Genomic DNA, 15754 nt, shown 5'->3' with positions numbered 1-15754 from the left:
AAGATGCCAGAAAATCAAGGGCATATACAGGTGTTTAAAGCCTGTGTAGGTAAGTTCCATCTCACAACTATGGCTAGCTGCCCAGGATCACACAATTTATGTTGCTGCCCATCAAGCTTGAACCTAGCAGATGGGCTTTTCACCTCTTTCTGCCTATCTCCATAATCTCTCAAGGCCTCTGGCTCATTAGTGGAAGGTGAATTATTATGACCAACATGATTCCTGAGTTTATAGAGTTGCTGGAACCAATGCTTTTTCATCTTTTCCACATCAACAGGGACCAAACAAACACTGCCTCCAACACCAGCCCCACTAAGGACTATTCCAAGAATTCCATGAGTTCTGATTGAGGTACTTTTGTTCTGGACAGCTAAATTAGGAAATTCAAGGAATTTTTGGAGGGATAGAAGTCCTCTATGCATGTTCTTCAGAGCTCATCTAGAATTACTAAAGTCAGTGTATGGCTTCAGCTAAAGCTTTCACATAAGCAAACCTTCCACAGCACAGACATTTTCCAGAAGTGAGGCAGAAAGGAGTCACTTTGTGAAAGAGTTTGTACCTAGGTAGAGCTGGAAAGAAAGAATTGGAGGAGATAGCTGGAAAGAGATGAGTGAGAATTACAGGAAAGGTAAGTAGTTTGTTTTTTCATTTTCTACCAAACAGGCAAGAGAGAAATCAGAGCAAGTTCCTAAACCACACTACCTGGGATGAGGTTCCCCTTGGGATCCATATAAACAAGAGGAAGGATCACACTGGCAAGCTACTCTTTGGGGGAGATGATCTTTTCTGTATCATCCACAGCAATACTCAGCCTCTCAGGCATTTAGAGGAACATCTAGGAAATTACAACCTATTCTTTAACCCCTACCCATGTTTGAAAATCATGTATCATATGGAGGTAATTCATTGTTATTTTTTAAAAAGGTGGAGGGGAGACATAAGATCTTGGGATTTTAAAGTCAAAAGAGATCTTAGAGAAGATCTTAGTCACAAAATAAGTCTCTCCATGCAAGAATTTTCTAGCAAGAAGGATAAGAAAAGTCATATCAAAAATATCTTTTACTATGCTCACTAATACATTATATTAGGATAATATAATCGGAATTATCCATTATCACTATTTGGGTAATGTCTATCTTGTTCACTTCTAGTCCTGGCTCTCAAAAGCCTGGGATAGAGAGATCTAATAGAGTCTGAGTGCCTCTAAGTAGGAGATAAGAAGCCCACCTTACCACCAGTTTCCCCTCTGTCAGTCTCAATGGAGTAGGCTCTTCAGGCATGGAAGGACTTTCTCTGAGGCTCACTGCCACTGATTCTCATCTTTACCTCTTGGTCCACTCTGCAATACCAAACCCCCTTTTTCTCCCTAGTACACTGCATAAGCTTGTTGTAATTAAAAAGGAGTTTCACCCTGGAGCATTTGGGACACTCTCTAAACCCAGCTAAAAAATGGAAGAATTGCAGGAAGCAACAAGACTTTTTCTTTTTGACCATATTCCTACTGGAGAAGGTTGAGGCTATGCTGGAATGGTCTGACATATTCTCATCAGTAATTCTTATAACATTCGAAACACACAATGTAGTTTTTAATTTGGGGATTTTTGTTTTTCCTCTTTTCAGCAAAGATTCTCTCCCTGTTTGCAGGAACTACCTGGAGAGGGAAAGGAAGCACAAATTGGAAACATCTTGGTTCTAGAGTTAATTAGAAAATAATGAACAGCATCAACAAAGTTAAGGCTAAGAGAAAAACCAAGCCCCGGTCCCTGAGAATCTTCAACCACAACATTGAGATATTACCAGTCAACCATAATAATGCCCTCAAAACACACACACACACACACACACACACACACACACACACACACACACACACAACTGGCCAGCTGCCTTCTTTCCCTCCATGAGGGCTGTAGGGAAAGAGGTATTTTCTTTCATAGTCCAAGAGCAGTTGGGGGCTCTCAGCTTTTTTCTTATTGTAGCAGGAGGTTAGGCTGCATGGGAGAATCATGAACAAACCAGGAAATACAGAGCACCTACATGGCGACAGAAAACAAAGGACTAGGACACAAAGAAAACCAGACAGGGCATGCAGAAGGGAGACTGGCCACTTGATTTTAGGTAAGGAGCGTAAAACCTGAAAACTCTGGGAAGGAAGCCTGATGGCAGGGATGTGAATATCCAGGTAAAATTAGAGCTTAATCGAATGAATGACTTCAACTTCCCTGCTCTGAGTGTGTCTGAAAGTCTCCCCTATGCCCTACCTTTTGCACTAGGGTCCTGCACTTTTCTACCTGATCACTGCTAACTGGAAAGCATCTCGGAATACGCACAATGGTGTAGAAAGGGGCGTGGCTTCCAGAAATGCAAGTGCCCTACGGATCCCAGAAGTACCAGGCCGCAGGACGGATCAATCCTGCCGCCATCTGGGCAGCAAACACAGCCACCCATGGCCAAGCAAGGCAGGGGCGAGGGAGAAAAAGGCATGACACGCTTGTGGCTTCCAGATCGGGGCTCCTCAATCAGAACCCAGCGGAGAATCACCTCAAGGGGAAGGCTCGGCAGGGGCCAAAATAACTGCTCTTTCAAGGGTAGGGAGGAAAATGATAGAAAGGGAAGAAATCTTGCTGCTCTTGGCTTCTAAGCTTCACTTCCAGAGTCACTTCATTGTATTCTGCTCGGGCATCCTCTGGCTACCAGACGGCAGCCTCGGAAGGACAGTGGGGAAAGCCTGTGTGTTTGCAGAGGGGCGATAAGAGCTGTCCAAATGCAGCAGCCCTGTCTAGCACCTCTCCATCCCATACCCAACAAGCCTCCGGCAGACTAGCCAGAGTGCATGTCCACGAAGACAGTCAAGGGTTGGGAGCCTCTCCTGCAACCTTCCCGTTTTACAGAACAGCAGGAGCCCAGGGCAGGGATTATTTACACAAGGCTCACAGATCAAGTAGCAGAGTTAGGATCCCAGCTCAAAATCCAGCGGGCTCTCCCTTAAGCCGCGCTGCCGGCAAAGCCAGCTAAGGACCCTGCCAGGGCGCCAGTTAATACCGCATCCCTCTCCAGGTACACACAAGTACAGCAATGGGTGGGATGGGATGGGGAGGAGATTGACGGCTGTCAGAAACCACCTGGAACCACTTGGAGCTGACCCCATGTTTTGTTTTGTTTTTTTAAATAATTTCTAAAAAGCATGCAAGATACGAAGACGGACGGAAAGACGACAGACGGACAGAGCATTGGGGCAGAAAACTCACCTTGAGGTCTCTGTGGACGACCCCCATTTGGTGGCAATGGAGAACAGCCTCCAGGATCTGCTGGATGCAATGACTGCATGCAAACACCAGGGGGCGTGTTAGTTCACGGTGAGTGGTAACAACCACAAGGCTGGTGGGAGGGGGTGACGAGGGAATGGGAAAAAGGGAAAAGGAGGAGGAGAAACAGGAGGAGGGGGAGGAAGAGGAAAAAAAGGAGGAAGAAAAGGGCGAAGAGGAGGAGGAGATGGGGGAGGAAAAGGAAGAGGGTGGAGAACAAAGGACTCCCTTGACCTCCGCTTCTACACCGAGAGGAATTTCCTCACGTGGGAGGTTTCCTCTATTTTAGGGAAGGAAAGCTGCTTGGGAGGGTGAGGTACAGTGGCTGGAGGGTGGAGGGAAAATGCTCGTCACTGGTGGGAAAACTTGTCTCCCCTCACTAGCTCTTCTCCTCCAAAGCCCCCTTCTTTTGTTGGGGGGGGAGGTGTGGGCGTGTGTGACAGAGAGACACAGAGAGAGAGACAGACAGACAGACAGAGTGAGCCCCAAACTCTGCCCAGGGTGAGTGGGGGAGGGTCCCCCGGCTCCCAGATTTGTTAAGAAATGAATTTTCACAATATCAAGAGAAATCTGGAGAAAAGGGTGGGAGAAGAGGGAGAAGGAACAGGGAGAGGAAGGGAGGAAAATAAAAAAACAAGAGGAGGAGTGCAGGGATCATTAGTGTCCAGGAAGTGCCTATGGCTTGGAGAGGGGAAGGAAGAACCAGCTGGAAGAGCGCAGCAGCTTAGTGGGCAGGATTTTCCCACCTCCCAGGGGTCTCTGCCTGCACCAAGGCTCCAACATGGAGGTGACCCAAGCAGAAAGGCAAGTCAGTGAGGCTGTGAGGGAGAAGAAAGGAAGGAGCCCGCCAGTCTCAAGCCAGCCACCTGCCCCCCACCCGCAGCCTCATTCCTAAGGCAGTTGGGCAAGAAGCAAGTGCAGGGACCTTCCTGGAGCTCTGAAATGAAGGGAGGGCAAAGGCCTGTCCTCCTGCCTGCAGCACTGAGATGGAGGAGTTCTGCCAGGGACTCCTCCTGACTTACCCACATTCCTGTCATCTGCACTCAACCCCCCTCCCCTCTACTCTGCTCCATCCTCTGAAGCTGGTGTTTCAGCTACTCACTGAATTCAGGACAGAAGATGTATGATCATGTGTATTAAAGAATGGTGGGATTATCCACCTAGTGAAGAACTTTCAAAGTGAGAGAACAACCTTTCTTTCTCTACCTTCTCATTTGGTTCAGGCCATTCTACCTAGTGATAAGAATTGGAAATCAAAAGGATGAGGGTACAAGGGAAGGGATTTCATCAGGTGGAGAGTAAAGCCCCAAATTTTCATTGCTTCCTAGAAGAGGGAAGTTGTGGGTCATCCCCTGACACCCACCCTTTCCATCCTAAGTTATACTTATTGCTAACTTCATGTTCTCATCAATCAAGAAGCATCTCTGGGGGGTGTCTACTGGTAGTCTTGACACAAGCTGGGTCCAAAGAAGAAAAGGAGAGAGAAAGAAGAAAGGATTGGGAGACAGAAAGAGAAGAGAGAGAAAAGGATGTGCATAGGGGAGGGAGAAAATAAGTCTCCAAGGTATAAACGCCATAGTTTGTCCCACTCTGATCTAGAGCCAGATCTGGTCATAAGTAAGATGTTTTGAGACTGGTCTATGGCCACCAGTGACTTGGCAGAGCCCAGGACTTCCAGATCAGCCACCTGAAGGGCTGGAGATTGGTGTCTCATCTCAGGCCTTATCATTCAGGAATACATAGTAAGCCTGGTCAAAGAGGCCAACAGACTGAGAACAAAGGGATACCATCTTTTTCCCTTCTCCATCTCTTCTGGCATCTACACTAGATTTAAGTGTGGAACATAGCTGAAATAAGGGGGATAACCAGAGGAGTCCCAGAAAAAAAGTAACTTTCCTCTTTATGCAACATCCAGTAAGTTTTTTGGAAGAAGTCCTAGTATTCTACCAAATCCTGCCCAAATGGCAAATGGGTCCAATCTGCAGTCATCTGGTCCAATCCCACATTTTTACAAGGAGAACACTAAAATCATATTATCAGTACGATGCTTTCCACAGCACCATATAGCTTTGTGGTAGGAGTAGTTTTCTTAGAAGAATCCTTAGTCCTCTATTTCTTGTGATTCTGAATGGACTTTTTCAAATTCATGACTTCAATATTTCTTGAAATGAGAATTCTCAAACAGCTGCTTGATTCCAGGAAACCAGCTCCAAGCTACTGCATTGCTGCTGCTGTTGCTGCAGCATCATGCTGATGACACCTCCCAGGCATGCAGCTCTGGTTGTCGGGCAGTCCCTCCATTGCAGAGACTGATCAGAGTCATCCTAGTGAGGTTTCTGAAAAGATAGTCATGTTGCTGCCGCTATGGCAGTACTGCCATCTGGAAAATGGGTACAGCTAGCCATTCCAGGGGAGGAGAACAGGTTCTTGCCCTCAGAATAGGGAAGCATCCAAGGATTCTTTTATCAGTGATGATCCCTCTATTGATACAGCCACTAGTGGTTGAAGAGGACATCGATGACCCATTCTGATGCCAGGAGAAAGAGCCTGGAAATCATACTCCACTGAACCTGCCTATAATCTCTTTATTTCTGACTTCACAGGAGAGGGGTTAGGTGCTGTGGCTAATGCAACTTCCTTCTGCTAAATGTCTCATTTCCTTCCAGTCTGAACCTGACTTAGGCCTGGCCACTCATGGGGCTAATACTCTAATTCAGACCTTTATGCTGGAATTCCCAACTGTTCCCTAACTGGTCTCTCTGCCTTGAATCTCTTTTCTTTACAATTCATCATTCACCTAGTTGGCCAAAATAATATTCTTAGGGCCAAGTTAAATTATGTTGTCCAACATGTGGCTCCTACTTGATGTTGTCCCACATATGTCCCACTCAAAGACCCTCAATGACTTCCTGTTGCCTATGTTCTATATTTAAGGCCCTTTCCAATGGGGCTCATAGTAGGTGCTTGGTAGATTAAAGTGAGTTAACTATCTATGTATTTATTATCTTTAATAAATAAATATTATTTATTATTTTAAAAGCTGTTTACAGAATTGCTCCCCTGTGCAATCAGTCCTGAGCTTTGATATCTAAGTTTTCTAGGCAAGGAGCCTAAGCAACATTAACCAGCACTTTGCCACAATACTATTAAAGCCCCAAATGTACAGAACCTCCTATCCTGAGGGTCTCAGCCTATACAAAGGATGGAATTTTATCTCCTCTTTATGAAGGCATCAAGCCCACTTTACAGATTAAGAGAATGAGGGCCTGGGGAAGAAAGAGGTTCATTCTCGTGCTAGAACAGCCACTATGCCCTCTTGATTTTGGCCAGGAGACCTCCCCTTTCTCTGCCTATTTCTAGTAAGGGACAAGAGGATAGGGTCCAGCCTCCACTCTCTCCCTCTTTCCTGGCCTGCCAGTGGTAGCTAGAATAGGATCAAGCTTCTGCTGCCCCTCTCAGACCTACCCCATGGTTCTGGTTTGCTTCTAGTTTATGATGACTATCAATAGAAGAAGGTCATTCTAGGAACAAATATATTTCTTGGTCACGTGAGACAAATCTTTACTGAATTCCCATAGGGATCAAAGACCCCTGAATCTTTCCAAATCTTACTCAAATGGTCAATGTGCCCAAGGAATCAGACATCCAGAGGCCATTTCATCAATGAAATCTTTCTTCTCTTTACTTAACACAGTACTTGGCACATAGTAGGCACTATATAAATGCTCCTTCCTTCTCCTTTCTTCTTCCTGCCTTTCTTGTTTCAAAGAATAACTAACATCCAGACACCTGGAACACATGGATTTTCTGATTCTGGGCCAAATCTCTGTAGAGTGTGAGATTCCTCCAAGTCATAGTCCTCATGAAGCAAAGACACCAAGTTAGAATGAACTTTAAAGATTGAGTTCAACTCACTCATTTTTATAGATGAGACAGAAAAGGAAAATAGCCTGCCTAAGGTGACACGGGCTGAAAGAGTCAGAGCCAGAATCCAAACCCCAGTTCAAAGCCAATAATTCTTTCTGTTAGACCATCTGCCACTGGCAATATCAGATTGAATATTGACAAAGGTTTTTCTTTCCCCAACAACGATTAAATATGATTCCTCCTCCCTTTCCTACCAAGAAAAGATATGAGGGATCACTAGAAGCCTGAGTTTGGAGCTCTTTCATGCTGCCATCCCTAAAAACTCCCCAGCAGCTGTTTCCTCTATTTCACTCAGGCTATAGGCAGTCTTTCTAACTCTCTCATTGTCCTGCCTCCTTCTGCGACTTGCATTCCAAGGTACTGGCAATTTCATGCCCCATGAAGACTATCCTGTTCTCTCCAGGCTGGTACCGCTGATAAATTAAGACAGCAACTATAGTTATCCCTTCCACATCATAGAATTTAGGGATAAAGACCTCCATGAAAATTTGTGTAAAATTTTTGGCCCTCTCTTCATAGTAGAGAGGAAGTCTGAATTTTTTCTTTTTCTTTTATGGGATGTTTACAGTACTATTTTGTAAAATTTAGGTTGATATTACATAATTTCGCACATGTATATTACATATATGAACATATATGTACATACATATTAACATACTATATGTATATTGCATTTCTGAGTTTCTAAACTTTTTCTGTGTCATCTGATGATCTTTTTATGTCATCTGTGGCTTCTGTAAAACTCCCCAAAAATTCCTATTTAATTTTTTTTTGCCAACCTGAGATAAATCAAAACTATGATGGAAGAAGTTGTGATGTGGAAGGGATAACTATAGTTTATACCACCTGCTAAAATATTTTTTAATAGGGATTCATTTGGACTCTGTTTGAATATCTTCAGTGACAGGGAACTCACTAGCTCAGGAAGCTCTAGCCCATTTCACTCTGGGTAGCTCTAGTCACTAGAAAGTTCTTTCCTTTGTCAAATTTATAACCTAAAAGTTATCAACTCTCCATTACCCTCATCCTCCCAGAGTTAGTTCTGAGTTCTGAATAATATCAAGTGAACCAATTTGTACTTCTTTGGGACAACCTTTTAATCATTCAAAGGAAACTATCATTATTTTTCCTTTGTCTTTTCTTCTGCAAGTTGAACAACTCAGTTCCTTCTTAAATGACTCAGATTCTAGATTCTTCTTGCTCACCCTTCTCAGGCTACGTTTGTAGCTTATCAGTGTCCCATCTAAACTGTTACACATCAAAATCAGCACAGTTCTCTATATGCAGTTGACTTACTGCAAAGTACAGATAAGTCATCATTACTCCTTTTGAGCTGGACTCTGTACAAAACAGTCAAAAATGTATCAGTCTTTTTAACACAGACCTGTCATACACTGCTCCTGTATTTAGCTTGTCTGTATTTAGCATTACTTGGCTTTTCACAACCATGCCCACCTTTTATTTTTTTAATGGAAATGTCAGACTTCACATTTATCTAAATTAAAATTCTTTATTTTTTAATCCCAGTCATCTGAACTATTGAGAAAATTTTAAATTTTAATTCTCTCATAAATCTTATTATCCATTCTTTTCAGTTTTAAGACATCTGCAAATGGATGTAATTATATAGAATGCTCACCCACAGAATGTGAACCCCTTGAGGATAGGAATTATTTTGTTTTTTGTCTCTGTATCTCCAGGACTTAGTTCCTGGCATATAGCAGGCAGTTAATAAATATTTGTTTATTTAAATTGAATTAAAAAAAAACCTTTGTCTTTCTCTAAGCTGCTAAAATGTTGAACAGGATAGAGACCAAGATCAGAGTCCTCCACTAGAGACATGTACCTAACATGACATCAAAATATCCATTGACATTTAGAAATTATAGTTGTTTAAAATGCTTTAATTCTCTTTGAAGGTCTGTATTCAGACCACATCTCATTATCTTATCCAATTCAGGGGAGATGTTGCCAAAATGTTTTATTTGTTTTTCTTCTGAAACTTAGATCTTCTTTATCACTAGCACTCCTCTGGGCTGGGTTATAAATTTGGAAACTACATCCAAAACAACATGAATTTAATTTGATATATATCATTTTTGATCTCTATCTAGAAACTCTGGGGTCTCTGGTGACCCCAGAATTATTTTCTAAAAACTCACAAACCATGTTCTAAAAACTCACAAATGTCTTCCCAAATTTTGCCAGAAATTGACGATAAATTTAGCAATCTGTAGTTTCTGCACAGGAAGGAAGGAAAGAAACACAGTAGCCAGAAATTGTGCTAAGCATTTTGGAAATATTATTTCATTTGATCCTCATGACTACTCTGGAAGATAGATGCTCTCAATATCTTCATTTTATAGATAAGAAAATTGAGGTAGACAGAAGTAAAGTGACTTGCTCAGAGTCACATAGTTATCAGGTGTTTGAAGTAGGATTTGAATTCAGGTCTTCCAGCCTCCAAAATCACTCTGTCAACCTAGCTTTAGTTTTTTCTAAACAGAAAAAGTTTCCCCTGTTTTGAAAACCAACACAACAGTCTCCAGCTTATTGAGGCTAGCAATACAAGCTCATTTAAAAGTCCTTCTCCTGAAAGATGATGATCAATATTGGAGGGTATGTGGGAAAACTGGGACACTGATACATTGTTGGTGGAATTGTGAATATATCCAGCCATTCTGGAGAGCAATTTGGAACTATGCTCAAAAAATTATCAAACTATGTATACTCTTTGATCCATCAGTGTTACTACTGGGCTTATACCCCAAAGAGATGTTAAAGAGGGAAAGGGACCTATATGTGCAAGAATGTTTGTGGCAGCCCTCTTTGTAGTGGCCAGAAACTGGAAATTGAGCAGATGCCCATCAGTTGGAGAATGGCTGAATAAGTTGTGGTATATTAATGTTATGGAATATTATTGTTCGGAAAGAAATAACCAGCAGGATGATTTCAGAAAGGCCTGGAGAGATTTACATGAATTGATGCTGAGTGAAATGAGCAGAACCAGGAAATCATCATGATACACCAGCAATAACAAGATTATATGATGATCATTTTTGATGGACGTGGCTCTCTTCAACAATGAAATGATTCAAACCAGTTCCAATTATTCAATAATGAAGAGAATCATCTACACCCAGAAAGAGAACTACGGGAAATGAGTATGGACCACAATACAGCATTTCCATTCTTTCTGTTACTGTATGTTTACATTCTTGTTTTCCTTCTCAGGTTTTTTTTTTCTTTCTAGATCCGATTTTTCTTGTGCAGCAAGATAACTGTATAAATATGTATACATATATTGGATTTAACATATACTTTAACATATTTAACATGTATGGGACTACATTCCCTTGAATGTTGAAACATGTATTTGACTACCTGCCATCTAGGGAAGGGGGTAGGGGAAAGGAGGGAAAAGTTGGAACAGAAGGTTTTGCAAGGGTCAGTGTTGAAAAATTACCCACGCATATGTTTTGTAAATAAAAAGCTATAATAAAAAAATTTAAAAACAAAATTTTTTAAGAAGTCCTTCTCCTACCTTCCCTTTCCTATTTTGAATGGTCAAGTCCTATTGGTACTACTTCTCCCCCCACACACACCCCTTTCTTCTTTCTGGAGAGGAGAGGATAGAAGGAAGCTGGGTGCTGAAATGACTCTAATAGCTCTTTGCTTCATTAAAGTTACAAGTCTTCTCTCAACAATAGATTTATCTCTTCTTTGTTCTTAATGCTCCAAGCACTTCTTGAAACAGCTTTTTCTGTTTGTTGTTAGGTTTCTAGCATCTTTTGCAAGCCCCAGGTCACTCCGCTTTATCCTTCTGGTCTTGTCCTAGCCTTCTTCCATGTTCATCCTGATTTTTTCAACCCTTCTTCTTCTACTCTTTAAGCACATCCTTTTCCAAATCTGGATTGATCAGAGCGTAAGTACCCTGAACTATATTCCCCTTTTAGGGTCTTTACCTATAAGCTTAGATCTCATTTTTCTCTGAAGGTTTTTAAGAATCTGGTTTTTAATTCTCCAGTCCAAGATGTCCAGTATACTCTTCTTCTTTGTTATGAATTCCAATACAACAGAGGCATACTTTCCCAGTGTCTTGTCACTTTCTTATCACCAATCAGTTCTTTCTTGTCGGTCAGTATTAAGCCTAAAGGAAGTTCTCCTCCCTGCTTCTGCCACCTCCCAAGATTAAAAGATTAAATTAAGGTTAGTTAATAAAATTTCCAGATGTTATACTTTTAGAAGAATGAGACTTCCATTAAGGAAGTCCCCCCTAATTACTGTATCATGCCTCCTTGCCAGTTTTATAATCTGTATGAAACAAAGATGTGAGATTGGATGGAGACCTCATAGAGTTGGTATATCAGTACATACATCTTAGGCAGACACAGGATGTGGCTAGTGAGCAGGGGAAGGGGGGGAGCAGCATTGAACAGGAGTAGGAGAGTGGGTTGGATTGCCTTTGGGAAATTGAGCAATTTTCTCTTAATGACCTCAAGCTTTTCCTTGGAATAAAGGCCAATCTTTCTGATTATAGTCTTACAGTGAAGCTGCATGGCTGTGAGTCACAGAATAAAATAACCTCTGAATAATTAAAATTGAGGATCGCCCAAAAGTCAACAGAAAGGCCCATGGTGGGGGAGATATGGCGGTAACATATTACAAACGAGAAATTTTGCCCTCGAAGAGAGGATTTCATCACATAGAAGTACAACCAGAAAAGAAAAAGAGAAACTGATCCCATAGAGAAAACAAGAAGTAATCAATGATCTTGCCATGTTGGGTGGACCTTTACAGAAGAGCTCAAGCAAGAATAACCAAAGACATACAGGTATAGAGGGGTGGCTGTCCCCATCGCTGGAGGGCTCACTTGTCTATGGATTGAGTCCATCCAAGTTTCAAAGTATTAGAAGTACCCACCTGCCTCATTTGGAAAGGACAACATGTGCATGCAATAGGTGCTCAATCAGTGTCCGATTGAATTATGTTGCCACAGCCAGATTATTTCCTGTTCTTCCCCTTTAGTTTCACTGGCTATGCTTCAACCCTAGTTCACACCTTGGTACCAGCACTCACTCACAGGCTCCTCCCTACTTTGCCTCCTTTTAAAATTTATTTCTCCCAAATTATATACCTTTGTTCCTAAAGTCTTTTTGTGATGCTTCCAGTGACTCCGGGTTCTTAAAGGTTCTGCTGGTCGAATACAAACTCTAACAGGTTCTAATAAACAGCCTGTCCTCCAAAAACCACCTCAGAGCCCCAAGAGCCGACCTTCCCCTGGGCATGCTCCACTGTTTGCTAGGGAACGTGCTGCTCACTGACGGCACAGCACCTGAAGGGGTAACAGTGTCAACGGTTGTATCTAAAAAGAGTAACAGTGGCTAGCACCCTGCCCTAAGACTCTTAAATTGGAGCTCTCAAATAGAAGGACTCCATCCCACCCCACCCTATAATTTCCAGCCCTATTCCCCTGGCCCATTTCTATGAAGCTCAGCCCAGAATTGATTAACAAAGGCATGAATCGGCTGACAGCCCAATCTGGTGCCCATTCCCTGGGCCGGCCTTTCCCAGGGCCCTCCTCTTTTTGCCTTGGCTCACAGAGCACCCCAAATTGGGATTCAGCTGGGCCAGACCAAAGACTACAATAGTTAGGTCATACGGCCCTTCAAGAGGAAGCCTGTCCCCACAGGAAGCAGAATCATGGCACCGGATCCTGACATCTATCCCTTCCCAAGCCTGTGTTGCTCACAAGCTCATAACCTCATAGATCCAGCAGTGTGGAAAGATTTCCTGAACCCAGAAAAGGAGTTTTTCACTTGCTAAGTCTGTTTCAAAAGTCAGGCCTTGACCGGGAGCAGATAGAATCAACAGCAAAGGACCCTACAGAGCTCTAGGATGGGCAAAAGATTGGGAGGAGAAAGTGGGCTTGAGGGACTTTGAGTTTCAAGATGAATCTCCTTGTTCTAATCATCCCTCCTGGCTCCCTGAAGGTGGCAAAGACTTCTCAAGCCTCAGATTTCCTGATGACCCCTCATCCCCTATGGCAGTCAGCTCTCCACTCCCTGGGCAAGAAGATGTGGCAGGTTAGAGGGCCCTGTGTTTTGTATGTAGGATCACAAATCCATAGCTGGAAGGAACCTCAAAGGCCAGCTAATCAGGTTAAAAGTTGCTTTCTATGCAGTACTTTCTTGGCATTTGTGAGGAGATCAGGATACTATAGTTAAATGCCCTCTGATCTCAGGCAAAGACCCAGGCAGGTTAAATTGCCTGCCCAAAGTCATACAAGTATTAAGCCTAAAAGGTCAGATTTGAACTGTGTGGGATGGAGTTGTCTCCAGATCAAAAAGACATTAAAAATGAGGGAGCCAGAAAGAGACAGACATAAAAAAAGAAAACGGGAAAAGTAGAGAAAGAATGAATAAAGATTGGCCAGTGCTGCTGTTTTTTTTTTCTTTTCATCCCCCTTCCCCATTCTGAAGGGGGAAGATGAAGCTCTGAGAGGCTAAGAAGGTAGTGGGGTTGATATTCCTAGTGACCTTGGTCTCCACGAGAGGAACGTAGCGAGGGGAGCCGGCCCTGTGCACCAGAGGGGGGAACTCGCCTTGACTTCTAGCACATGCACGCCTGGCTCCAACAACTCCCCCAAGCTGCTGGCCCACCCCCACTGCCTGTGACAGCAGCGCACGTGGCGTTTCCATCCTGGACAGGCTCAGCTCTGGTGGTGACAGCAAAAGCACTTCCCACCCAAGGGCGTGAGCAGGGGAAGAGGTATACTGACCTTCAGGTCCCTGTGTACAATGGCATAGTGGTGAATGTATGTAACGCTTTCTAATATCTGATGGATACAGTGACTGCAAAACAAAATAGGGTGTGGGGGGGCAGGCAGGCAGGCAGGGGAGAAGGTCGAGGGGAAAGAAGAACGGGGAAAGGAAGGAAGAGGGAGCAGCAGGAGGGGGGCACCCCCAGGGCGAAGGCAGTGCCCACACAGGGAGGAGAAGGGAGGAAGAGGGAGAACCAAAGAGGAGCAACGGGCAATGGGAGATGTACGGCAGAAACCCAAATGACACACGAAAGAGGGGACAAGTCCGGGAAACCAAAAGGTGGATTAAGGAGGAAAGGGCATGGGGCAAGGGAGGACCCAGAGAGAGAGGTGCAAGAAGACAGAAGGACAGACAGGGAAGGGGCAGGGAGGGAGGGAGGGTGGATATGGGGAACGAGAAAAGGAGAGAAACAATGTTTTGAAAGCTCAGAGACCACAGGTGTTATCACAAGGTGTGTGCAGATGGCTGTTAATGGTGAGGGTTAGGGGTGAGATTCCAACCTCTGATGACTGGGGGAGGACACAGGCTTAGAGAGACGGTGGGGAAGGAAAGGAACTCAAGACCAAAAGTGCCTCTGGGACCCACCAGGGATGGGCAGGTGAGCTCTGGGCCAACAAGGTGAGCAGAGCCAATCAATCAATAAACATTATTAAGTACCCACTACGTGCCAGGCATTGTGCATAGGCCTTGGTTATGGGGCTGGATGGACTGTGCTAGCTGGATGCTTGGTCTCTCTAAGGTCAGAGGCTTTCTAAGCACCAGGCAGAAGTGTCTTACTTCCAGGTTATGGCAAGGAACCCTCCTGGGTTGTTCCCTTGGCTGGATGCCGAGCCTGGCACACCACCTGCTGAGATTCTGCCCAGCCCCCAGCACAGAATATGTGCAAAAAGGAGTTTACACCTTCAAAAAAAGTCTTATGGGGGTGGGTGGATGCGCAGGATATATATCTTGTTATGCCTATTTTTCATGGAGTTGGCACAGTTGGTAGAACCCTGGGTCTGGAGTCAGGAAAACATGAAAATCAGATACAGCTGGGTGACCCTGGCTCAGTCCATTAACCACTGTTTGCCTCAATTTCCTCTTCTGTCAGACAGAGGTGATAATAAAAGTATCTCCCAAGGTTGTTGTAAGGATCAAATGAGATAATAATTATAAAATGATTAGAACAGGTCGTGGCACATATTAAGTGCTATATAAATGTTAGCTGCTGCTGTTAATATTACTATTAATTATTATTACAGAGAAACTGAGGACCTGGCTGGCCACTCCATAGAGAAAACTGAAAACAAGAGAGACCTAGTGTGAAAGACAATACTGATACTTTCCAGTCTAAGTATTTGTGTATATTCTTATTTGTTTACATTATATCCCACTCTACAGAGTAAATGTTTAGGAAATGTTTGTTGACTAATTGAATGACTATCACCACCATGCCCAATCCTTGAGGGAAAAGATTATTTTTCATTTTATCTTTGAATCCCCACGTGCCTAGTACATGACACCCCGCTACCTACTTAAGAACAATTATTCATTCATTGTCCAGAGTCTGGCACAATTTGGGTCCTTGGCTAGTGCCTCACACTCCAGACTTACAGCCTTCCCTAACTAACCAGCTCAGGCTATCTCCAGAATCCCCAGGGTACATCAAGCCCTTCAGACCTTCTCAGTCATATCATCTAGGCCTGCTTTCTCCTACAG

At 43.5% G+C, this 15754-nt stretch overlaps 1 protein-coding gene across 17 annotated transcripts in view; it reads right to left on the bottom strand.

Annotated features, from left to right (window-relative positions):
- The window catches only part of CAMK2B (calcium/calmodulin dependent protein kinase II beta), a 287804-nt gene that overhangs the window by 71338 nt on the left and 200712 nt on the right, over positions 1 to 15754 (bottom strand). For all 17 annotated transcript variants that reach the window (XM_051976448.1, XM_051976450.1, XM_051976449.1 and 14 more), the window contains exon 6: positions 3249 to 3321. In XM_051976448.1, coding sequence (XP_051832408.1) covers positions 3249 to 3321 — 73 coding nt within the window. The remainder of the gene's footprint in view (positions 1 to 3248; positions 3322 to 15754) is intronic.

The sequence above is a fragment of the Antechinus flavipes genome, chromosome 2, assembly GCF_016432865.1.
Source record: "Antechinus flavipes isolate AdamAnt ecotype Samford, QLD, Australia chromosome 2, AdamAnt_v2, whole genome shotgun sequence".
NCBI lineage: Eukaryota > Metazoa > Chordata > Mammalia > Dasyuromorphia > Dasyuridae > Antechinus > Antechinus flavipes.
The sequence above is the reverse complement of the archived record's forward strand: the minus strand, read 5'-3'. Positions and strand labels throughout refer to the sequence as shown.